This window comes from Tamandua tetradactyla, chromosome 10 (genome assembly GCF_023851605.1).
Source record: "Tamandua tetradactyla isolate mTamTet1 chromosome 10, mTamTet1.pri, whole genome shotgun sequence".
Taxonomy (NCBI): Eukaryota; Metazoa; Chordata; class Mammalia; order Pilosa; family Myrmecophagidae; genus Tamandua; species Tamandua tetradactyla.
In genome coordinates, this window is record NC_135336.1 from 22,534,079 (window position 1) to 22,559,293 (window position 25,215).

The 25,215-nt window shown below is 49.7% G+C and overlaps 1 protein-coding gene across 1 annotated transcript in view; it reads left to right on the forward strand.

Moving 5' to 3' along the window:
- The window catches only part of SEMA5B (semaphorin 5B), a 37,584-nt gene that overhangs the window by 4,043 nt on the left and 8,326 nt on the right, over positions 1-25,215 (forward strand). The window contains 9 exon segments of the mRNA XM_077118139.1: positions 1,479-1,578; positions 5,178-5,223; positions 15,485-15,547; positions 15,917-16,015; positions 16,462-16,675; positions 17,401-17,686; positions 19,946-20,081; positions 21,248-21,461; positions 21,581-21,788. Of these exon segments, the coding sequence (XP_076974254.1) occupies positions 1,479-1,578; positions 5,178-5,223; positions 15,485-15,547; positions 15,917-16,015; positions 16,462-16,675; positions 17,401-17,686; positions 19,946-20,081; positions 21,248-21,461; positions 21,581-21,788 (1,366 nt within the window).

Here is a 25,215-nt window from a genome sequence, read left to right on the forward strand (position 1 = left end):
TCTCTCTCTCTCTCTCTCTCTCTCTCTCTCTCTCTCTCTCTCTCTCTCTCTCTCTCTCTCTCCTCCCCACCCCCAACCCCGGGCCTACTGTGAGCCGGTCGCTAATGCACTGTGGGGAAGAAAACACGGTGCCTCACATTTCCCCTCATCCCTACCCCAGTGGGTATGAAAGCTCCTCTGCCCCACAGTTGTCTTGCTTCTGGTTCCCTCCCACCCCGTGAGTCAGGGGCTGAGCCTGCACTATTAAGGGGCTTTGGCCAAGGGTGGGAGAAGTGGATCCCCAGCTGGGCTCTGGCCTCTGGGTGCAGGCCACACTCCCCTTCCTTTCAGAGGGCTACGGGGCTCTCCTCTTTGCCCCTGGGGCTTTGACCTTAGCTGGGAAGAGCCTTTCTTGGAGACAGGGATGGACACTGAACACCCTCCCCACTTTCCGTCTCTGTGGAGCCTTGTCTGGAGACCTGCTTCTCCTCGCATAGAGGGGAGATGAGGGCTATTGATTACATGCACTCACGTGCTGCCGGGTGCTGGGCGGGGCCTTGGGATCCCAGGGAGAAGTGATTTCATGCCTCTGAGGGGCTGTCGACCCAGCGTAATAGGGACTTTAATCGTGGTGGAGCAGGGGACTAACAGAGCTCTGACCTCCCAGCCAGGGAAAGCTTGTTGGAGATGGCAGCAGCGGGATGGAGAACAGAAGTGCAAGAGTTTGCAGGCTCCTCTGGGATGGTCCCGGGAAGTGCACAGCCTTTGAGTTTAGTGAGCTTGGGGTGGGGAGTTTGAGGGAGAATGCAAAAGATGAAGCACCAATTTTTTCCAGTTAATTTGTAAATAATTAAGTAAGCATCTTACATGCACCAGGCATTTGACTTAGAAGGAAAGTGGAGCCAGTATCTGAAGGCCTTGTGGACCACAAGGAGTTGGGAGATTTCCTGGGAGCAACTGGGAGCAAATGCAGCAGGGAAATGCTATAACCAGATTTGCATTTTAGAAATAGTCTCTGGTTGCCTTGTGGGAAATGGACTGGAGGGGGCAGGAGTGGCAGCCAGGGAGTACCGAGGAGGCTTTTGGCACCAGTCCAGGCAACAGATGATGGTGGCGGTGTGGAGAGGGAAAGAAGTGGATGGATTTGAGAAACAGTTTGGAGGTAGAACAGACAGGAGCTGCTGGTGAGTCTGATGTAGCTGATGAGGGTCTGGGAGGAGTTGTGGGCAATTGCAGGTTTCCCTTGGGGAGGCTGGGTGGAAGGAAGAGCCCTTCTCTGAGCTAGGGACCATCACCGGATCAGTGCTCCCCCACCCTAACCCCACGTGGGTCACACAGTGGCTACTGACAGCGGTGGGCTGGACCCCAGGCCACTTGGGGCCTCCTGCCTTATCTCCCTGTTGACCTCACCCTTTCCATTCTCTGGTCTCATGCTGGTGCATGCGGGAACCCCTGGTCCGACAGGACAGTAACCAGCTGGTTGCCTCTCCATCCACCAGATCTAAAGCCGTGGGTCTCTAACTTCACCTACCCTGGAGCCCGAGATTTCTCCCAGCTCGCTCTAGATCCCTCCAGGAACCAGCTCATCGTGGGAGCCAGGTAATGAGGTGGCAGGAGAGTCGAGTCCGGGAGTGGGGGTGATTTAGAATTGGGTGGAGGAAATATTATTGGGGGTAAGCCTACTGGTGGGCAGGCCTGCAATTGGGCCCATGCCTGTCTCTGCCAGACCCTCTCTGTGTCAGAGTGTCTGTGCCCCCATCCCCTGCAGCAGAGTGTGGTGAACTGGTGTGGGAGGGGGTGGGGTGACCCTCAGACCTCCTGATCTCAACAAGCCACATACCTCAGAGTTGGCAATTGTTGTGAGCTGGCCCACCTGCTGGCCGTCTCTCCCGCACCCACTCCTGCCCTGCTGCTAGGACCTGTCACGGTCAGAGGAGGTGCCTGGGAGCCCCCTACTGGCCGGCTGGCCACCTGCACAGGGGCACGGCCAGCCCAGGCAGTGCGCCCCTTTTATGAAGGACCTCACTTCTCTGTTACCTTATCTCCTTTAGAACCCCACTGCCCACATCCTTTATTCAACAGATAATACTCGCCAGGTATGACCGTATGAGGCGGAGTAGGAGGAGGTAATACCTCTCAAAATCATAGACGGTCAGGGCAGGGAGCTTAGTGATGGTATATGCTAGTGGTTCTTGTTAGAAATACAAATTATTGGGCTCCAAGCCAGACGTGCTGAATCAGAAACTCTAAGGGTGGGACCCAGCAATCTGTTTCAATACGCCTTCTGTTGACTGATGCACGTTCAAATTTGAGAACTGATGATCTAGTAGTGTCCTGGTCTGAAGCATGAGGAAGTTCTGAGAGGTGTCCATCCCAAGATCACACAGCATCATGGCAACAGAGTGTGGGGCTAGGCCCAGGTCTCCTAACCCTGGGCTAGAGTTCTTTCTTTTACATCCGCGTTATCACCTCTGACCGCACTGAAGCTCTCCACCTCCCCAGAGGTTCTGATTCAGCTGGTCTTGGTTGGGGAAGGGGTGGCCACCAAGGAAGCAAATAAGTTGCTGCCATTTAGTAGGTAGTCGTTGCTGACCTCTGGACTTTCTTTAGTGTCTCCAACCCTCATTTGCTGTGTGAAAAGGAAGCAAGTCAAGGACAGAGCTCTGGACCAGGATCAAATGAGCTGGATTCTTATGTTGGCTGATCATGACTTTGAGTCTTAGTTTTCTTATCTGTACAATGAGGATTCTAGTCTCTGTGCTGCCCACCCCACAGGGCTGTTGAGAACTTGGGGCTGAAAGCACCTGGAGATCTGTGAATGGGAGCAGATGTCCATTCTGTGCCTGCCTTGCTCCAGGCAATGCTTTATGCACCATTCAAGAAGTCAGTCATCTCACACGTGTAGTAAATCATCTAATCTTCATGGTAACCCCAAGAGGGGGGTTTCATGGTTATTTCCATTTTATGGACCAGGAAACTGGCTCAGAAAGGTTGAGTTCGGTTGCCTCTGATCACCCTGCCCTTCCTGATCCTCCTGGGGCTTTCCTTCACCGAATGTCAGCTGTGGTTATAGCTTTTGGTGTCTGGAAGCTTCCTGCCTTGCAAATAGAAGCTCACCCTTTCCTGGGAGTATGAGCCTGGGCATACCCTTAGCTAAATGTGGAAAAAAAAAAAAAAATCAGTCATTTGGTCATTCATGTCCCTTAGTGAATATCGTAGCTTCTTTCTTCTCCCCCTTCTCTAGGTCACTTTCTGTCCTTCTTCTCTTCTGCCTGGAATTTTTTTCCCTTCTTCCTGACCCCCTTGGGCCTCTGGAATTCAGGCTAGGGAATGTTTTATTCATGTATACACCACCTCATTCCATAAAGGATTTAGGGTGGGTCAGGCTAAAGATATTTCTCTCTGTTCTCATCTCCCAGAAGAGCAGACTGTGATGTTGTGATAAACGATTTTTGATGGGATAAAAATGAATTAAGTGATGCAATGTTTCCCCTAATTTTTTAAAGCTGTGAGCAGATGTCTGATACCTGAGCACACAGCTGGGACAGAGCCATAAGCCCAAGCCCATCTGTCCCCCTGCTAGGGAATTTGGGCGGGGGTGGGTGGGGGGTGGAGTTCTCCTAAGGACCAAAGGAGGGGCTGAAGAGGGGCAGCAGAGACCTGGAGCCAAGGCCACTTGGTGAGACTCTTCCAGCCCCAGGAGAGCAAAAAAGCTGAGTGGGGCCTGAGCCTGGAGCCAGAGCTGGGGAAGAGAAGTCTCCCAGCCAGAGGTATCTTGTTCAGCAGGGCCCCTCCTTTCCTTTCTGGTTCTCTCCACAAGCTTTCCCCTCATTTCTCTTCTCTGTACAGCTGAGGTAGGCTAGAACTTTCTAAAGTAATTATTCCTAAAAATTACAAGAACCCATGGAGAAAAGAAAGAAAGGAAGGAAGGAAATTATTTCTTAGGGGAAACCAAGATTTTATAATTGTTTGTTGCACATTAAATGCCTTTTAATGTGCATTAAGCCATTTCCCCTTCCCACAGTCCTGTGAAATAAGACAGGCATTAGTTTACCCATTTTATAGATTCAAAAACTGAGGCTCTCAGAAGGCTTCCCAGCAAGCGGCTGCACTGGAATTCTCACTGTCTCAAGGTTTATTCTGTGAACCTGAAACCACTTCCTTGTGCCAGTTGAGTTGGGTGGTTCTGTCCTTTCTTAGCTCCCGAGTCCATGCAGAGTGGCCTGCAGGCCGGACTATGGTCAGTAACTCTGGATCAACCTTCTTTTCTAGATTGCAGCTCTCCTTGGTCTACCTCGTTTCCTTTTGCTCAAATGATTCCATGCACTGCCTCATGTCCTCTCGTCCCCATTCCAGCCTGCATGGGGCTGCCAGACTCATCTTTTTCAAATGCAGTTTTCATCATATGAGCCTGCGGCTCAAACACCTTAAAAAATAATGATAATGATAGCAGATACTTATTAAGCATTCTTAGGTGTCAGGCACTGCTGAAATTGCTTTGCATGGACGCCGGAGCCAGAAGGCCACTTTGCAGGCAGACAGGACTTCAGGGGCCCAAGGTGTGGAGCTGGGAGAGATGGCTGGTCTCTTTGAGGAAGGGGAAGTGGGTCAGGGCAATAAGAGATGGAAATGGGGAGTGGTCTCTGTCTTTAAAGAGCTCACTGAGGCTTTAAAATTTAACAAAGCAGGCTCCATGGCTCGGGAAGCATGGGATGAGGGTTCCTCCCTGGACTGTTGGGACAGCTGGGGAGTGGAGGTGGCATGGGCTTTGAGGGATTAGCCAAGATTGGTTTTCTTTTCTGTTTTTTTTTGCATGGGCAAAATCGAACCTGGGAATCGAACCCAGGTCTCTGGTGTGGCAGGCGAGAGCTCTGCCTGCTGAGCTGCTGCGGCCTGCCTGCCAAGATTTGGTTTTAATCTCAGCTCCTTCCCTTACTATCTCTGCAACTTGGGCCAATTAGCCAGCCACCGGGTGCCTGTTTCTTCATCTCTAAAATGCAGCTTTCCACAACTACTCCCAGAGTTGTAGTGAAGATTAAAGGAGCTAATGGAGGTAGAAGTCCTCCCCAGGGCTCGGCCCACACTAGGCGGAAGGCATCCATCCTCCCAAACAATGAGCCCTGGGCTGGGAGGCAGTTTCCTCGGGGTTCTGCCTGCAGAATCAGCTTGACATCTGATTTCCACTTCTGTTTTCACAGGAACTACCTCTTCAGACTCAGCCTTGCCAATGTCTCCCTCCTTCAGGTACCTTTGCTTTTCCTTCTCTCCCTGTAATTTCCCTGGTACTTGGGATCCCAAGGTAGGACAGCACAAGGATTGAGATTCAGAATTCAGCCTCTAGAGATAAAAACTTCCTTTTTCCCGCTGATCGGCTGCTGACTCAGACACTGTCTACTAAGGTAACTGCTCGGAAGATAATTCGTGAAGTGGGGTTGTGGCTGTATATACTTGTAGGCACCTTGAGGGCTTCTGACTCATCCAGAGGAGTTACTGATGAGGAAGGCAAGAGAAGAGAACCAGAGCCAGGGTGACTAGCTGTCCCTGTATGTCTGGGACTGAAGGTTGTCCAGAATGCAGACTTTTCAGTGCTAAAACTCGGACAGTACTATGCAAACTGGAAAGGTTGGTCATTCTAAATCCAGAGCCTAAATTCACAGGAGGGTCCAAGGTTGGGCCCCAAGGGAAATTGTGTCCCTTGCTTCCATTCTCAGCCTGACCTAAGTGATCTCACTCTGTCTCAGCATTTTCATTGAGCTGTGATTGATTTATTATCTGCTGCCAAGAAGGACTCCCCAAGAGTAATTCTCTAAGTGCTCTGGGAGGCTTTTTAATGGGACTCCTTGATCCAGAACATTTATCCCAGATTGAAAAACAGATGCCAAACTATCTCTGCAGAGGCTGACCATTCCAGAGAAAGGGAGGCCATCTCTTCATCCTTCTTAAATGAGGGGACAGCTTCCGTGCCTCTCATGTCTGGGAAGGTTATTGGTCTCCCAGTGATCCAGTATTCGTTGAGTACTTTTTGCACATCAGACTGAACTGGGGCTGAGGGGATATTGGGCAAATCCCAAATGGGCCCACAGTACAGCCAGAAAAAGATAATGAAGGCATATGTAACCTAATTAGTGAATGGTGTAAGGAGTTAATCCAGTGCTCGACTGTTTGGACTAGTTTAAATGCAATGGGCAGCCAGGGAAGGAGACATCTCCAGAGAGAGCTGGTCTCATTTCCTCCGCTGCACCTAAGGCAATCCTTAAGAGGAACTATAGCTCTGGGGTTACCAGACCTGAGATATAAGGGAGTAGAAAAGATGTACCTATTGCAAGGCAGGGGTCAGGAGAAGTCTGGGCAAGTTGAAAGGAAACGCCATTCATTGAGTCATCTGTCTATTCTTCTATCCATATTCTTATCAGCCAACCCACCCATCGATTCACCCATCCATCCACCCACTAGATTGAACACCTACTGAATTTGAGATCTGAAGGTGAATCCAGCCTAGTCCCTTGCCTCAGGCAGCATGCATATAAGAGATCACATCTAATTTCCTTTCCTAGATGAGGCCCATGTGGCATGTCCTACGGCTTGGGTTGGAGCAAGGCAGGGGAAGCTCCCAGTGGTGACATCCTGTGGGCTGCCAGCTCGGTCAGCAGCAGTCAGTCCAGAGCCTAATTTCCAACTGGCATCCACAGAAGATGAAGCCAGGCTGCCAAGTCCCACAAGTCAGGCCCCGGGGGGAAGCCAGTGAAGAGGAGGTTTGAAGTGGGTAGGAGGAGTGGATCCAGAGGTCATGCCCTGAGCTTCAGGCAGCTGGCTTTTTATTAGGTTTCCATGGTCTGCAAATGAAGGTCTTCTGGGAACAGTAAAGTGGCAGAAGGATGAAGAGAAATAGACTCACAAACAAATGATGGTAGTGCTGTGAAGCATGCAGGGAGGGTGCATGCTGGCTGCAAAGGTGGCCCAGAGGCATGAGGAGCCCTCTGGGCTCAGCACGGTCTACAAAGGCTTCCCAGGGGAGCTGCCTTTGAGCTGGAGCTTGAAGGATGCCAAGCAGCTGAGGAAGAGACACAGAATATGAAAATGAATGAGCACCAAGGGGCTCCCATGTGGTGGAAAAGGGCTTGTGAGTGGGGTAAGGGTGAGAGATGAGTCCTAGGAAGAGGGTCTTGCAGAGACACATTACAGAGTGTCTTACTAGCTGAGCAGAGGAGTCCACATTTTGTTTTGAAGACAACAGGACCCATTGAAGGGCCTTAAGCAAGAAATGGCATGAACAGATTTGGTTTTTAGATCAGCTAGCCCGTGTAGAGAATGGATTAGTAGAGGACCCAGTTAGAAGACAATTGCAGTAGTCTGGGCCCGTGATGGGGAGGGTTGAACTAAGGCAGCAGCAGTGGGGATGGAGAAAACACAGAGGGAAGTGTTCTTAAGGTGGCAGAATCTCACAGCGTCACACAGCTCCGTCATCTTCTATGTCAAGGTGAGTCCTTAAAGTCGGGGATGTTGGCATCCCTGGAAGACTTAGCAAATGCTTACGCCAAAGTGGTGACATCAAGGTCCCAGCTTGCACAGCAGAGTACCCCAACTTTAAATGGGGAATGAAGTTAGCCTGTCTCTAGGCCACAGGTTCTCCCTTGACTGCCTACTAGAATCACCAGGGGAACTTTAAGGCACACTGCTGCCAGGGTCCCAATTCTGAGATTCTAATTTAGTTGGTCTGGGGTACATCCTGGGCACAGGGATTTTTAAAAGCCCATAGGTGATTCCAGCATGCAGCCAGATTTAAGTACCATGGCTCCAGGATGTCAGAAAGGCCTTGTCTGTAGAGTCTTGAGACTGACGCTACCTGACTGGTTTGGCCTCTGCAGGTGTCCATGGTAGCTGATCCACTGTCACAGGTCCCCACCTTATCAGACATTAGGGCTCTTGCTTGATGGCCGCGACCTGAGGTTTGGTGGGTACAGCTTGGTGTCGACCTGGTCTCAGCCCCGGTCAGATACCTTGTACCAGGGCTCACCTTCAAGAGCATCTCTGAAGGGCTCTGCAAACCAGCCACAAGAGCACCAGGAATTGGCTTTGCCACCTTCCCGGTGGCATCTGTTCGGGGTCAGACCTCAAAAATTCAGACTGGATTCTCCATGACAGAACTCAGGTGAGAAATCATATATTCTGTGCCCACGTCTCCACTCTGTTGGGTACCATCTGGCCACGAAGAGGAGAGAAGGAGAGGGCGAGAAGATGAAGCCGGCGGAGGACCCTGTCTGGTCCTCAGGGGCCGCCCCCTGCTCTACTTGTCGTTTGGCCTGGTGGAGAGCTCTGACTTTGGACTATGAAAGCCCAGCTCCAGCGAGTGCCGCACGGCCGCCCTACCCGGGGCTCTGGGTCCTTGCTTAGAAGCTTTCACTCCTCGGCATCTTCTTTCTAAGTGGCTTATGACCACCACGTGCTAAAGAGGAGCTGCGCCACTTTGCAGAGGGGAGGCAGGGGCGAGGCCCCCAGCCCGGCTGCCTTTACTCCCCATTCTGCCGGGGATAGTTGTGGGTTGTCACACTTCTTTACAGAGCCAACAGATCCTCTCGCTGGGCCCCCAGGGCATCATTTAACCAAACGTAAAACTCAACAGCTTTATTGATAATTTAAATAATTAACATTCCTTGAAGAAAATAGAAATGCAAAAGGTTTGTGCAAACCGGAGTCCATTACAGGGACTTCAAAGAACCTAATCTCTATTAAACAATTTATGTAAACTACTATTCCTTAAGGAAAATCAAAATTCCTAGCTTCTAACCCGATTCTCCAAGCACTGAAGGGAGGGGAGATACAGTTAGGGGCAGAGGAGGCTGTGTGTGCGTGTGTGCATGTGGGAGAGGCACTTTAGGAAAGGTCAGGGGAGATCAAATCAGGTCAGCTGTGACTGTATTAACAGTGTACTTAATCAACTGGTGGTCCTGGGAAAGAAAAGGAGACAATTGGTCAACAGTTCGGGGGCTGTTTAAAGGACCAGCATGATGAGCAAAAGAGAACTGACTTGGATTTCGCAATTAGGAAATCGTGAGCAATCTTTGTCCAGACAGTTCCGGGAGGCCTAACTGCAGTGGATTTATGGTCTTGGGTTTCCAGATGTCCTGCAAGTGCAGAAATGGGGACTCTTCTGCATACATGCATCAGGATACATAGCGGGGCTTTGTTGGGGGCTGGACAAAAATTGAGGCTGGTTCTTGAGCTCTCCCCCTACATCTTCCAAACTAGAATCTGGCAGCGGTAGGGTTGTTCAAAATTTGAACTCGCTAAGTGGTGGACTTAATGTTCAGAGGGTGTTTTAATGTCCAGCCATCATCTCTGACTCACAGGTGTCTAGGGGAGTTGATGAGTCTGCAAGGAGATGATCCAGCTTTCTGAGCATGTCACCTGCTCTCTCATGGCACGAAGTGATATAGTTGCACTGTTGCTAGGAATGTGGTCCTGGAATTTCTGGGACAGACCCATTTTAAAGTATTCTGTAAGGCAGACTGATCATACATATCTGTCTCCACTCCTCAAAACACCACTGAAAGGACAGCAAGAAATGAGAAAGGTAAAGAGTCACAATGACAGAGAACAAAAGAGGAGATGTCAGTGGAAGGGGATTAAACCCATTTGGGAAAGATGGGACGTGGATGGAGGCATCAGAACTGACAGCATAGCAGAAGGCGCTCCAACGGAATGGCCTGTAGACATGTGCAGAGAAACATGTCGACTCCCAACTCGAACCCCAGAAGCCTCAGAAATTGGAGTGTCAGGTATTGTGGAATGTGAGGTTGAGGTGCAAGGTTAAAAGGAGGTAAACCAGTTGAAAAGGGGGTAAACCGGTTGAAAGTGAGAGCTTGGAACCCATCCCTTCTCACACAGCAATGCCTTAGTCTGCCTTGTCCCCTCCTCCAACAAAGGAGAATGGAGTTTCCCTCTCCAGAGACACAGCTGGAGAAGTTCCAGATTTGGGGACAGCAGGAAAAGTGAAAGGCGCTGATGGAGTGTGGGGCCAGAACAAAGAGATCAAGCAGAAGGCTACATTCTGGTATTCTGAATGCCCCCTGCCCTGCTCCCAGGCTGGACAATGGAGGAGTCCTTGTTGGAAAAATTCAATGGCTTTGGAGAACAGAATTCTAGAGTTTGACAATGAGGGTCCTTCAGTGAAGAAGGCACCTCATTCCCATCACCCTAGGAGAAGCCTACCAGTCTGTGCCGGCCATATACCAAGCAGCTTCCAACCAGTTGTTTATAGGGTTACTTCATAAACAATATTGCACATTTCCTTTAGTGTCTGATTTTTCTCTTTTAATGACAGCAGCTATTGATGGTCATTCCCTAGATTTGTTAATTCTTTAGGTATTGCAATACGATATTCTAATTCTCATTCCTTCTTCATACATTATCTGGACTACTTCTACAAGGAGAAACATCTCTTCATCTACTATTTGGTTACCCAGTGATATAATTATTCAAATAGGAGAGACAGGATAGATGTTTGATACTTTGTCTTTATTTACCAGTTTTCAAATAGTGAGTTGGTCTGTTAGTAGCCTCAATGATGATCAATTAATTTTATTCTTTTATTACCATTATGAATTCAGGAATTAAACATTTTTTATATTTTCAATACATTTTAATTTTTTCTTATGACTGTCTCATCTTTGGCCAGTGGGAACCTCATGCAGTTTGCCTGTGGGTCCTTTTGACATAAACCTATAGTCTTTAAAAGTATCCTTGCCATCTAGTGTGACAAGATGCTTCAGTCTCACCTTGTACATTTCCTGCTCCAAACCTGGAACCAGTATTTGTCAAGAAATCCTGGCTCCTCTCAATGGGAAATGGAAGAGGTACTTTTAAAATATGAATAGATAGCCAAAAATCACCAGATATTTGAGAAAAGCCTTGAAAATGAAAGACCGAAATAAATAAACAAGCAAAGAGGATGAAGGGAGCTGTAAGAAAAAGAAGGAAATCTTAAAAGAATTAATTAGGAAACAACTAGTGTATTCATGGATACAAAAATATTTTTATTTATAAAGCAATAAATTCAAAATGATTGGGAAAATTTTAAAATGAATGATTAGAACGTAAAGTTGAAGAAAAATCTTCAACTTCTCCAGAAATTGGAGCAACAAAAAAATAAGATGTGAAAAATAAGAGAGAAAATATCAGAAAACTAGAGGATCAAGCCACAGGGCCAACATTTGATTGGATTTATAAAAGTTCTAAAGAAGAGAGCAGAGGAAAAGGTGAGGAAGAAAATAATTATGAAATAACATAAGAAAATGTGTCAGAACAGAGGACAAGTCTCCAAATTGAAATGGCTGGCTGAGTTGCCCTGAAGCACACACTCAGACATTTCACTGTGAAATTCAGGACACTGTTTTTAGGGAGCCTAAAGGAGAAAGGAAGAAAAAAGTTCATTACAAAAGGTAGGGAATAAGGGTCATATCTGACTTCTCAATAGCTCCATAGGTATCTAAAAGACAATGGAGCAACAAATGCCTTTAAAAATCTGAGTGAAGCATTTCCAACTTAGAATTCTGTGTCAAAACTATAAATCAAGCATGAAGAAAAAATAAATCAGATATGCAAGGATTTTTTTTTTAATTTGGTCCACAATGTTCCTTTTCTTATGAAGATATTGGAGATGTGTTTTACCAAAATAAGCAAGTAAGTCAAGAAAGGAGAAGATCCAGGATTCAGAAGACAAGAGAAGAGCGAAAATAAACCCCAAGTCAATAGTGGAGTGGAGCCACCAGTTCATCCTGGGGCGGGAGCGTGGGGGACTGAGGATGAGGATGGGAACCAACTAATCATCTGATACATTTGAGTGTGCACTTATAAAGTGATATTGGGGGGGGGGGGCGGTGCAAGGTAGTTCAGTGGTAGAATTTTCGCCTGCCATGAGGGAGACCCTGGTTTAATTCCCAGTTCATACACTTCCCCAAAAAAACAAATAAGCAAAACAAACAAACAACAACAACAAAAACCAAAAATTCAACAAATGGTGCTGCAATAACACTCTACTCACATGGAAAAAAAAAATGAAATGTGACTCCATTACACAACTTACAAAAAAAACAGAAAGTGATATTGGAAGGGATTTGTAAAACCCGTTGGGCATTTGGAAAGAGTGAATGATTGTTACATAACAAAACAAGCAAATGAAAGACAAGCAAGACAGTTATTCAGTCCGGGTAAAACAAACAAAGGAGTCAAGAAAGGACACCGCATGAGAATACCCATATTTCATTGATCCTCAGATGCATTTTTTCACATTTTTTCGGTCAAAGTCTTACAGTTACTACCAGCCAGACTGCACTGTGACATCACTGTCTTGCCAGTGCACATGTGAACTCAGTAATTATTCCTGGTGATCTGACCAGACAGCAGCAACCCCTTGAGTTTTCATTCACAGACCATTTTAAGATCATATGAGGAATGAATATGAGCCCTGGTTTGTCTGAAAACCTTCTGTGGACACCTGGTAAAATCAAGACACTTGCAGAATGGGGTCAGTAGGTTGGACGAAAATTCTGGGACCAGAATGGAGTGTTCCTTAAGAACTGCTACATCACTGACACCTTTGGCAGTTCAGAGTTGAACTGTAAAAAAAATAAAAATAAAAATAAAAAAAACAGACACTGAAAACTCTCGAGTAGAAAAGCGATTCAGAAGAGATGAATGCTGAATTCAAAGTTGTAAGGTAAACAATTCATTCACTTACATTTTTCTTTTCTGTATGCATAAGATTGAGATAGGATAAAATACATGTCTAAGTAAATCTAAAGAGTATTTCTATTACATTTATATTAAAAATGTAAATAAAAGAGCATTGTGTCAGAGTTTGATTGGCAGCATATTTTCTTTTTTAGTGGTGCATATTACAATTGATGGAATCTTGGTAGCAGTGAACAGTTTTTACGTATTTGTAATCATGTAAATACTGATGTTGATTCTAACTAAAAGCAGTAAATAATTATAACGAGAAGAAAGGGAAAGAGGAAGAGGAGAAATGCATGTGTATTTTTAGGGTGGGGGAGAATGAGATAAGTGAGAAAAATCTTCAACTCTGCAATAGGAAGTCTAAGATTGATGACATATTTTTGAGAAATTGGCTGTCAAAGCAAAATGAAACAAATAGCTAAAAGAGTTGAAAATAGTTGTCCTTGGGAAATGGGATTGGGGTATGGAGGGAATGGGTACCTTTTTTGATAAGTTTTTTTCATGTTATTTAACTTTTAAATTATGTGCATCATGACTTTGATAAAATAATTTTTTAAAAATAAATAAAATTACTCAAAAAAGCTTGTTCTGTGCTGTTTTCATTATAAATATACATTTTCTTCTCAGGCCATATGTTCTAATTTTTGGTTAGAGAAATCTATTCACTGCAAAAGGCTGCAGGTTGTAGCAGAAAGAGTTTAGCTCTGGAGTCAAGTGTCTGGGATTGGGGGCCAAGATGGCGGCTTAGTAAGATGGAGTCAAATGTCTGGTTTTGTCTCTTGGATCTGTTGCTTAGTAGCTGTGTGACTTTAGACAAATTGCTCAGCCTCTCTGGGTTTCAGTTCCCTCACCTGTAAAAGAGCAAAAGGCTGTAGCTGTCTCACTGTCTATTGTGTGGATCAAAAAGAGATAGTGTGTCAAGTCCTGGGCACAGCACCTGTCGCATTGGACAGCTCAGTGTAATTGTATCGAATGCCTTCGTATTGTACACGCCTGCCCCTCATCCAGGGTGAGTCTCACCCCCTTAAGATGAGGCTGACCTCACCCACTTCAACAAGCCCTGTGCTCCTGGGCCCCAAGGCCCCTGCAAGCTCCCTGTGCACACACAGTTCCCCCAAAGCAGCCCACTGACTGCAGAGATAGGCCGGGACACCTGAGACATCTGCAATGTACATGGGTTCGTTGCTCTTTTCTGCCGCCAGAAGCCCTGAGGTTTCCTTTTTATTTCCCTCTCTCCTCTCAAGTCAAGCTCAGCCTGGGAGCTGATGGAGTCCCGAGAATAACAATGGCACCATTGCTTCTGCCCAAAGTAACCCCCCACCTTTTATGACCAAAAGTCAGTGGTCATTTGCCCTTCTCCCAGATCTGGGAGAAGCAGAGCCTTGAGCTCCGGGCCCGGCATTGCAGGATGCACCCAGTCTGCTCACGGCTCTGATGGGAAGGACGACCAACTGGTCAACCAGCTCGGGCCATGGGTGGGCTGCAGTCTGGGAAGAAGAGAGCAGCCTGCCCCTCCTTCTCCCCACCCCCATCCTCCCCTTCCAACTCCAGGCCCTGAAGCTCTGCCGGCAGTGACTTCACAGCTAGAAGGAGATTTGTTCCAAATTGAAAGCCAGTGTATTTTACCCCCTTTCCCTGCTTGAACGGGAGAGCTGCCTGCTCTGGGCTTCCTCTCCTAGGACAGGTAGGCAGTTCATGCTTATACACGTGACCCAGAAATCTATAATGAGCCACACACCAGGGTTGTTGACATTGCCTGGACTTGAAAGGTCTCAGTTACTCCTCCCTTCGGCTGCTATTCAGATCCTGGGAGGGATGTCAGAGAGGAGAGACAGAGAAGATGGAGGGAGAGGGACCCTTGGGCGGGGTGCAACCCTCTCCTATGCCGCGGAAGCTATCCGGTGCTGTCCTCTGGATTCCTCAGCGCACGCTGTGTCCCCAGGCACATTACACCATGGCACGGCATGAGCAATGCTGCAAGGGAATGAGAAAAGAAGTAGAGATGGCACAGAATGAGACGGGGTGGGGACAATAGGGAAGGGGGAAGTCCTGGTCCTAGGCCCCTGAGACAGTGGGAAAAAGGGAAAAAACACACCTTGCCTCTGGAGTCAGAGGCATGTGGTTCTTGGTTTACTGCATCCCATTTAAGCAAGTCACACAGAACCTCGGTTTCCTCATCTATTAAAGAAAGAAACACCACTTTGTAGTGTTTTAGAGTGAAATTAATAGATCTCCTGTACTTAGAGTTTGCAAAATCCAGCCTTTCCCCTCTCCCTGCCTGCCACAATGAAATAGATCTCCTGTACTTAGGGTTTGCAAAATCCAACCTTTCCTCCCTCCCTGCCTGCCACTTGTTTGCGCGACATCTGGCACATACCATATGCACATTTCCCGCCTCCCACTCAGGGCCTGGGGTGGCTTCCAAGGCCCTTCCAGGCTGCTTCTGGCTCCCTGGCCAACCTGGGGAAGGAAGGATTGGCGTGTCCTAGGACAGCACTTAGGGGGCTTGATGAAGCCTCGGGCAAGCTGTTGCTTCCTGGGCTCAAGCAGACAGGGAGGGTGCCAGGGATGGGGGACGGCCGCTCGCTAAAGATCTGCCGGTGAGGAGATCCGGCAGCCCCCTCAGGCCCACGGGGATGGAGTGAGAGGACCCTGGCTCTGCAGGTTGCCTCCGACGCTTTGGCAGCTTCCTATCCTACTGCAGACATGATGGCTGCCTGCCCTGGTGGTGAGGGTGCAGCCACGTGACGCCCATGCCTTCCTCCCGCAGGTCACAGAGTGGGCCTCCAACGAGGACACGCGCCGCTCCTGCCAAAGCAAAGGGAAGACTGAGGTATGTGGCCTTGGTGGTCCCAGGGGCCTGGCTGGGAGCCTGCAGGAGGCTGGTGGATGCGGGGAGCAGAGGGGACAGCGAGGGCAGGGTGTCGCCTGTCCCGGCTCTGCGTGCAGGGTTGGGGTATGCCCCTGCGGCTGGTCGGTTCGGAGCACCTAAGTGGGTGGTGATGCTGGGAGGGGGCCTGGGTGGGAGGTGGGGGGAGGAGGAACCCCAGCACTCTCAGAGCCTTCACAGGCCCACCCTGAACTCCACCAAGCTGCTGCCTCAGGAGCGGGGTGGCCGTGGGAGAGGGGGCCTCTGTGGCACAGGGGGTTGAGGTGAAGACTCGAGAGCCGTGTCCCCCATCACTTCCCCTTCCTGCCTCAGGAGGAGTGTCAGAACTACGTGCGGGTCCTGATTGTCGCCGGCCGGAAGGTGTTCCTGTGTGGGACCAACGCCTTTTCCCCGGTGTGCTCCAGCAGACAGGTGGGGGCCTTCAGGGTGCGGGCAGGTGGAAGGGGGCACCAAGACGTCTTCTCCCCCAGGCCTGGCCTTGGATTAGGGTTGCCAGGTTTAGGGGGAAAAATACAAGATGCCTTATTAGGCTTGAATTTCAGATAAACAACAAAAATATATTTTAACATAAGTATGTCCCATGCAGTATTTGGGATATACTTATACTGAAATAGTATTCTCCCTACCTTGCAGGGTCCTGACTGGGGGCCGGGGGCAGAGGTAGATGGAGGTCCTGGGAGCAGTTGTTTCCATGATGATGGATGCTCCCACAGAGGGGTGGGCAGTGGGGTGAAGCTGGAGGTGGGGAGAGGCCCAGAGAGACCAGGGGGCCCAGAGGAAACAGAACTCTGGCTTGGAAAGAACAGGCAGCCTCAGGGCATTTGGGAAGAGCACCCCCTTCTCTCCCTCATTCCCAGGTGGGGAACCTCAGCAGGACCATCGAGAAGATCAACGGCGTGGCCCGCTGCCCCTATGACCCGCGTCACAACTCCACAGCTGTCATCTCCTCCCAGGGGGAGCTGTACGCAGCCACGGTCATCGACTTTTCAGGTCGGGACCCCGCCATCTACCGTAGCCTGGGCAGTGGGCCGCCACTTCGCACTGCCCAGTATAACTCCAAGTGGCTCAATGGTAAGGGTGGCTCCAGCCCTGGGGTGGGGGCTCCTCTGGTTCTGACCCAACCAGCACACCCGCCCTCCTCTCAGTCCTCCTTCCTACCTGACCTCTGAAGGGACTCACACTTGCAAGATGGAGAAAGAGGCCCAGAGTAGGGCAGCTGTTTGCCCAGATACCATAGCATGTTGGAGGTGGACCAGGGGCGAAAATGCAGATGGCCTAGTTCCCAGTTCACATGTTCTGAGGACCCAGAACAGATGGAGGGCAAGCTATTAGGGGAGAGAAAGAGTTAAAGGATTGATTAGGAAAAAAAAAAAGCTCATGGATAAGAAGAGGTTGGGGGAGGGTTAGTATGAGAGTTTCCTGTTTGTTGAGATTGAATCTCTGCTTCAAGCTGTGTGGCCTTGAGCAGGTTACTTAACCTCTCTGTGCTACAATAGTCTCATCTGTAATAGGAGATAATAGTGCTGACCTCATAAGTTGTTAAAAGGATCAAATGGATCAATCCATATAACGTGCTTACAATAGCATCTGGGACACAGTGAGTGGTCAATAATAAATGTTTATTATGATAACCGCACTTGGTATTGCAGGAACAGGAGCAGTCAGAGCCCTCAGGCCACCAAGCCAGCGGAGACGGTCAGGACGCCCATCTGGGAAGACGGAAGCCGTCGCAGTGCTGACTCCTCTTTTTCTCCCAACTGGGCTGACCTTCCTCTTTTTCCTCTTCTGGCCCCTAGAACCAAACTTCGTGGCAGCCTACGACATTGGGCTGTTTGCATACTTCTTCCTGCGGGAGAACGCGGTGGAGCATGACTGCGGGCGCACTGTGTACTCTCGAGTGGCCCGCGTGTGCAAGAACGACGTGGGGGGGCGCTTCCTGCTGGAGGACACGTGGACCACATTCATGAAGGCCCGGCTCAACTGCTCCCGCCCGGGCGAGGTCCCCTTCTACTACAACGAGCTGCAGAGTGCCTTCCACCTGCCCGAGCAGGACCTCATCTACGGGATCTTCACCACCAACGTGTGAGTCCCCGGCCCTCGGCCAGCCCCGCCCCTATGACTCAGGGGCTCGCGTGGAACTGGCTGGGCAGTCGGTGAGCGTGTGGGCAAGTCATCCACCGAGCCCTTGTTCCCTCATCTGTGAAGTGAGTTGTCATCCTTTCTGCGCGGGTTGTCTAAGGGTTTTGTGACCCATTCCATCTGGAGTTGTAAGCACTTGCTCTGGATTGTTGGGAAGCAAAAACCTAGGCCAGATGTGAAGAAATTTCAAGGGGATGAAGTGTGGCTCCACGAAGAAGGAACTTGCTGTGATGAAAGTGAAGTAGCCTGCCTTTGGTTGAGGGTTTGGCAGACCTAGGTGGGTCCAGCAGCCTCCAGTAGGGGTGCTTAGGGGAAGATTGGCTTCCAAGGTCCTTTCCAACCTCAGGATTCCATGATTCTGCTAAATCTCATCAGGAGAGTCTTACCTCCTGTCTTCTGAGGGTCCTTGACTGCCCTGGGAAAGGGTGGGAATTAGGCTCCCTTGTACTTCCCACTGCCTCCTTCTGTGAAAGACCAGCCCGGTCAGGTGGTTTTAGTATATGGAATGATGATGAATGGGCATCAGACACCAGGGAGAGCATTTGTTGTACAGGATGTGTCACTGTATAGAGTTCTTTGTAAGCACATCAGAAGTATATGAGCTGGAGAGTGGTGTTTGCTTAGTTATGGTCCCCAGCTAGCAGGCAATGGGTGAGGCCCAGGCTAGCTGTAGGAAGGATAGCCTGAGGGAATGGACAGGGGTGAGAGTAAAGCCAGGAAGCAGAAACAGGAGACCATCCAAGCAGGCGGCACATACAGGCCATGAGCTGAAGGGGGGCTGACCAGGATTAAGTCCACACGGTGATCAACACCGGAAGGTGGACGGCCATGAGGAAAGGGCAGGAGCAGCTGGAGAGGCAGTGTCATCAATGAAAAATGATGGCATCATTTCAGACTGTAAAAAGTTTATTAAACAAATATTTATTGAGTGCCTTCTGTGTGCCAGGTGCTGGGGGGAGGATGGGGAGACACCAGTGAGCAAAAGCAGATATGGCCCTGCCTTGAGATCTTACATCCTAGAGAAAGTAGTGGGTATTAAACAACAATTTTAATTGTGATAAATGCTACCAAAGAGAAGGGCAGGGTACAGGGAAGCCCAGAACAGTGTGGAGAGGAGGGTGATCAAGGAGGGCTTCCTATAGGAAGTGACATCCATAGGATGAGTAGGAATTAACTGGGAGAGAAAAGCATTCCTGCCCGTGCAAAACTTTGGGCTGTGAAGAAATGTCTGAGGAACTGAGCAGAGACCAGTGTGGCAGGAGACTCAAGAGTAAGGAGAAGGTAGGTGTGGAGGCTTGTAGGGATGGGGTGGGGAGTGGTTATGCCCTGCAGGGCCTTGCTGGCTGAGTTGAGGGTTTTGATTTTAAGAGCAAGAGGAAGTTACTGAAGAGTTTGAAGCAGGGACCATCTCAACGTACATTTTGAAACGATCACTCTGACTGACGTATGGAGAATAGATTAGAAGAGACTGGAGATGGCTGCAGGGGGACAATTCAGCATCTGGAGAGAGGCCAGGATGGGGCCTGAGACTCGGCAGAGGGGGAAACAAGTAGACACATTCAAAGGAGGGATGAGATGCAAAGAACCGACCTGGAAACCCGGGGTGTGGTAGCGTGGGCCTCGGCAAATTGTTCACATCAGACTCATAGCAATGTGTGATTCTGTAGCTGACAGGACCCTTGGAGGTCACTGGCTCAGAGTTTTGTGGGCTTCAGCACAAATCAGTGGTTTGGAAACCAGCTTTTTTTTTCCCCATTGTATTCTGAATAGATTGAAATAAAAATACCACAGTATAATATACTCAGTAAGGGTAAATGGTGTTTCATGAAAATTCGTTGCTGACACATACAAACATACACATATATCATACTGAGTTGTGACATGAAATATCTTTTACTCTGGGTCCAAAATGTTTGAAAACACTGACTTGATTTCAATCTCCCACTTGAGAAGGGAGTAGCACAGAAGGCTCCATCAGTGCTTCCCGTCAGTGAGTCTTTATGCCCTGGGTTTCCAGAGTGTGAGGACCATATCTCTTCCTTCTGTGATTCTCTCATGATGCAGAAGGCACCAGGCTCACATAGGTGCTTCATAAGCCTTGGAAACGTGCCCTGCCATGGCATGTCTGCTGGCTGTGGGGTTGAGGAGGAGGGTGCCAAGGGCTACAGGGAGGGAAGCGTCCCACCATCTCTTGCCTTTCAGAAACAGCATCGCTGCTTCTGCCGTCTGCGCCTTCAACCTCAGTGCCATCTCCCAGGCTTTCAACGGCCCCTTTCGCTACCAGGAGAACCCCAGGGCTGCCTGGCTCCCCATCGCCAACCCCATCCCCAATTTCCAGGTACAACTTCCCCACTTTCTTTTTTCCTCCCACGCCCCACCCCCAGCCTGCCCTCCAGCCTACCAGAAGTTGATTCCCAACTGCTTAGAGAAAACTAACATCAAACCAGTCCCTTTTGGCCTGTGCCCATCTCTGGGGTCCATGATGGTTGCCTGAAGAGGATGGCAGAGTGAGTGGGGAGCATACACTGATCAATATCTAAGTGTGACTTGGCACCTCAAGGGAAGCAGGGAGGTGGGACCTCAGCTCTACCCAGGGTAGGAAATCAGGGAAACACAAGAATTCAGGGATTTTAGTTGGAGTTTGTTCACAGTCTACCTAGCATGGGTACTAGTGCCAAGAGGGTCTGTAAGTGCCAGCAATGGCCAGAGCCCAATCACGGTGGTGTAGCATCCCTGGTCCTGTGATGGAGAAGGGGAAGAGGCTGGGACAAGATGCTACTGAAGGGCTGACTTTTGCATCTACCCAATTTCCAGCCCAGGGGGCAGTGTGGAGCAGGGAAAGACCTCAGGCTTTATAGTTCGACAATTCTGACTCAGCTCTTGGCCCTGTTTCTGTGTGAACTTGGACAAGTACCCAACCTCTTTGAATCTCTTTTTCTTTATCTGGAACATAGGGATATTATCACCCATCACACAGATTAGTGCAAAGATGTGTTGATGTGCACCCGACACCATGCTTGGAGTGTAGTAGGTGCTCAATAAATGATGGCTCCCTTCCAGCGCTGGTTTAGGAGAAAGCATAAGAACTTCCGAGCTGGAAGGGGCACAGGAGAGGGAAGGCAGGGACGGCCCCAACTGGGGAGTAACAACATACATTGGCAACAGCACATATTCACGGGACACTTTGTCATCCATGCTCAAATGGTCCATTATCTGTTTTTAGATAGTCCACTACACCGTCTTCTTCCTTGCAGCTCCTCTTCTTCCCCCCAGCCCTGAATCCTTCTCCCGGCTCTTCCCGGCTTCATTCTCCCTTAGTTCTCGAAGAAGAAGCATTCCTCCTTGGAAAGGGGTGCGGACCACCCAGCGGGGATGTTGCCAAGAGGGGGGAGGGGAGTTGGAGTGTCTGCCCGTGGCCACCTGGCTTCCAATAAGAAGGAGAGGGGTAGGGGACCCCTAGCAGCCAGGGTGGCTGGGCACGCGTGACGCTCCTTCCCGCTGCAGTGCGGCACCCTGCCGGAGGTGGGCCCCAAGGAGAATCTGAACCTGACCGAGCGCAGCCTGCAGGACGCTCAGCGCCTGTTCCTGATGAGCGAGGCCGTGCAGCCAGTGACACCCGAGCCCTGCGTCACCCAGGACAGCGTGCGCTTCTCACATCTCGTGGTGGACCTTGTGCAGGCCAAGGACACGCTCTACCACGTGCTGTACATCGGCACCGGTGAGCACCCGCCTCCCCCGGCCCTCCCTGGGCTCCGGGTGCGGAGGAGGCGGAGACACGGGGTGGGTGCTGGGCGGCGATGTCCGGGGCCATCAGACCACCCCGTCTGGCCCCTCTAGAATCGGGCACCATCCTGAAGGCGCTGTCCGCGACGGGCCGCAGCCTCCGAGGCTGTTACCTGGAGGAGCTGCACATCCTGCCTCCCGGGCGCCGCGAGCCCCTGCGCAGCCTCCGGATCCTGCACAGCGCCCGCGCGCTCTTCGTGGGCCTCAGCGACGGGGTGCTGAGGGTTCCCCTGGAGCGGTGCGCTGCCTACCGCAGCCAGGGGTAAGCCGGGGCTGTCCAGGGCTGGCGGTGCGCGGGCCTTCGCGGTCTCCCCTGGAGCCTTGTCCCCGGCCAGCCGCACTTTGGAAGTGAGAGGTGGCGCCTAAGACTTGAGACTTTGGAGTCAGGTAGCCCTGGCGGGTGACATCTGGCAGTCTCCAGTTGTGTGACTCTGGGCAAGTCATGCAACCTCTCTGAACCTTTGTTTCCTCCTGGTGAAATGTCTTGCAGGATTTAGTGAAGGTTAGTTATCAGTGCCTGTGGGCGTTGGGGGTTGGGCAGAGGATGTGCTTAGCCAGTGACCGTGGCTTCTGTGAGTCCTATTGTCAATCCTGTCTGCCCTCCCCAGCCCACTTGATTGATTCCCAGTCCCTTAGGTTCAAAGAGATGCCTTCATCTTTAAAACAGCAGCATTATTACCCAGATGTGGGGGCCAGCAGAGGATATTGCTTAAGTCAGCTCCCAAAGTTTGCTCCTCTTCCTTCCTTCCTTAGAAGAGGCAGAGAGGGCTTATGTGGGAGGGGTGGAGGGTTATGCACCATGTGGAGAAGTTGCGCTTGCTTCCCAACTGCTTCTGGGATTGGCTTCTGATACCATAGCTTCATGGGGTTTCAAAATTTGGCATCAGTGACACTGGCATTTAAGGGGAGAAGAGGGACAAAAGCCTATTCCAAAGTTAAACAGAAATATTATGTGCCATTCTAGGTTCCCCCAGGCTGCACCCCATTATTTGCATAATAAGCAAAAGCTGGCTTTAGCTAGCATAGCCACAGCCACACAGGCTCCCGGAGCCTTTGCAAGGCAGAGTCCTCCTGGCTGTGTCCATCTGTCCTTGAGATTTGGTGACAACTGGTATCACTGCTGCCAAGGGGATGTTTTCCAGCCGCCGTGGGGGTGTGCTGGGAGCTGGACAGGGGTCTGGAGGGCGAGAGAGAAGGCAGGACGGTCATGGTGTGGCAGCTGTGGCGGGGAGGGCAGTGGGCAAACACTCAAGCTCCCCTCCACCCCAACACATGGCCCCATCATGCGAACCCCAGACATGGGCCAAGCCCGACCATGCTCAGGGCACTTTGCAGAGCTCTTGGTGTGAGAGGAGAGAAGAGACAATAGGTCCAAGACACTGTCATTTCCTTCAAAGCTCTCGAAGTCTGGTTGGGGAGAGAAACCTTAGCCTATGATGGACCTGAGGGAAGAGATGGGGGGTGTAGCAGGAAGGCTTCTCTGGTGGAATCAGACACACCCATGTTTCCCTCTCAGCTCCACCATCTGCTAGCTGTATGATTTTGAGCAAGTTCCTTAATCTTTGAGCTCTGGCCTTCCCATGAGGAAAATGGAGAAATTGGGATGGAAAAAATTCTATTCGGTTTAAGTAGAATTCTTATAAGGATATTCATGAAGTGCCTTGTCCCGCACATCATAGATGTTAGCTAGTTTCTTTATTCTTTTTTTTTTTATTATTATCTCTACAAATGTGTTTACAAGCTCCGAAGCCCAGCCCCCTGGGCTCACCAGAATCTCAGAATCTGCCACATTGGATGCAGACTTGTGTTCCTCTTTAACCCTTGTGTTATTATTAAACTTGTCACATGTGCCTTGTTTTCCAAGAGACGACAGATCCTTGAAGGCAAACACAAGTGTCCCATCAATTCTGGTGGTTAAGCAGAGGCCCCCTCTTCTGGCCAGGAGCCAGGGGCATGTCTCCACCTTCCTCCTTCTACTCAGGTGAATCTCAGCCTCGTGGAGCTTGACCAGAGCCCTGGCCTGGCCAGAGAGAGACCAGGGCTCAGCACGGAGGGAGCTGAGGAGATAGGTCACGGAGACGCTCTACAAAGTGGGAGTCTAATGCACAAGCTGCCCCTTCCTTCTTTGAGCCGACCTTTCACACTGCCCTCGGCAGGCTGGCTGGCGGCGGCATGGGGGGTAGGGGACGGGGACTTGGTGCTCTACCCCAGCTCCCTCACAGGTCTTCCGGGGAGGGTAGGAAGGCTCATTCTCTTTCAGAACCTTGGAAGGTGGCTCAGAGGGTATCTTCCTCCCGCCCGACCTCCCTGGCAGGGCCCTGCTGTCTAAGTAATAACTGCAGCTCTCATTGAGAGCCTGTTGCTACAGGGTTCCAAATCCGCCTGCTTACAGCTTCCATCATCCATCATTGTCCTATTTCCGAGCCCACGGCACAAACCTGTTCCCTTTTGTAATGGCTGCCGTGAAAATGACATAGCGACGTATTATTGGACTGATGGACCAATTATGAAAAGAATTCTAAAATGCCACCCATTCCTAAAGGCAGCGCCTCTGTCTGAGGCTTTAATTTTCTTAAGAACATTCCTTGCCACTGTAGGCTTTGGAGTGGCCTTTAGCTAGAAGCAGCAAATGTGGATCCACCCGGGCTAGGAAAGACAGTTATCCCCTTTGGCTGTGCACGAGAAGAAAGCTCAGGCACTGGCCCCAGGGGAGTTTCAAGGCAGACCCCCGAGGCGGGCAGGGCAGAGCAGAATGGCCTGGATATATAGGCGGATTTTTTTGTTTTCCTTGTTTGGACTTTTAAAACAATCTCCAGAGATTCTAATATACCGTCAGAATCGGGAGCTACTACTCCAGAACTGGCTAAGCCCCAGATGAAAAAAGTAGCACGAGGCAAATGGCATTCGTCCAGAATCTTCTGCTTTTATCTTGTATACATTCATGCATATTTTCTCTTATCCATTTTCTCTGCTGGCAGACATTAGTTTTTGGTGGATAGAATCTTATTTACCATTATTATTAATCACTAATAATGGCTAATTCTTTTTTTTTTCTGTTGATTATGCTCCCCATAAAATTCTACACCACCTGCCTGTAGAGTCAGAAAGCCAAAAGAAATAAACTCCAGAGCAGGCTTTACTGACTTCTGACTGGTTGAATTTGCTAGCAGTCCATTGGATCCAAATGTCAGCCAGTGAGTAGAGCCTCAAAACCCTGGGCTGCTAGGACTACTCTTATTCATGTATTGCATTTATTCCTAAAATGTCTATTTGATGGATTTTTGTCAGTAAAACACACCCAAATCAAACCACTGATCCCAGGTGAAAATATGCACACACTTATATGGTATGATTTACATAAATTGCCCTTGAGTGAATAAAGTGGACATAGATTCGTGTTGTGGATTCCCAGTTTGGTCAGAATGTGCTTACTGGGGTCTACTGAGACCCTCACTCACTGAAGCTCCAAGCACTGCCTTCCTTATAATGGGTCACACTTGACCTTGGATAGGAGACAATACTGTCCTTGTCGACTTCCTCCCGAGATAAGGGGAGCTGTACCTCTTCTTTGTAGCGTCTTTCACAAAACCTCTTTCTCTCTGGGGTCTGTCATAGCCTGTTGAACTCACTGCAAATAAAGAACTCACCTGACAAATGACTCTCCCTGAAGCTTTAAAAGAAAAGAAAAA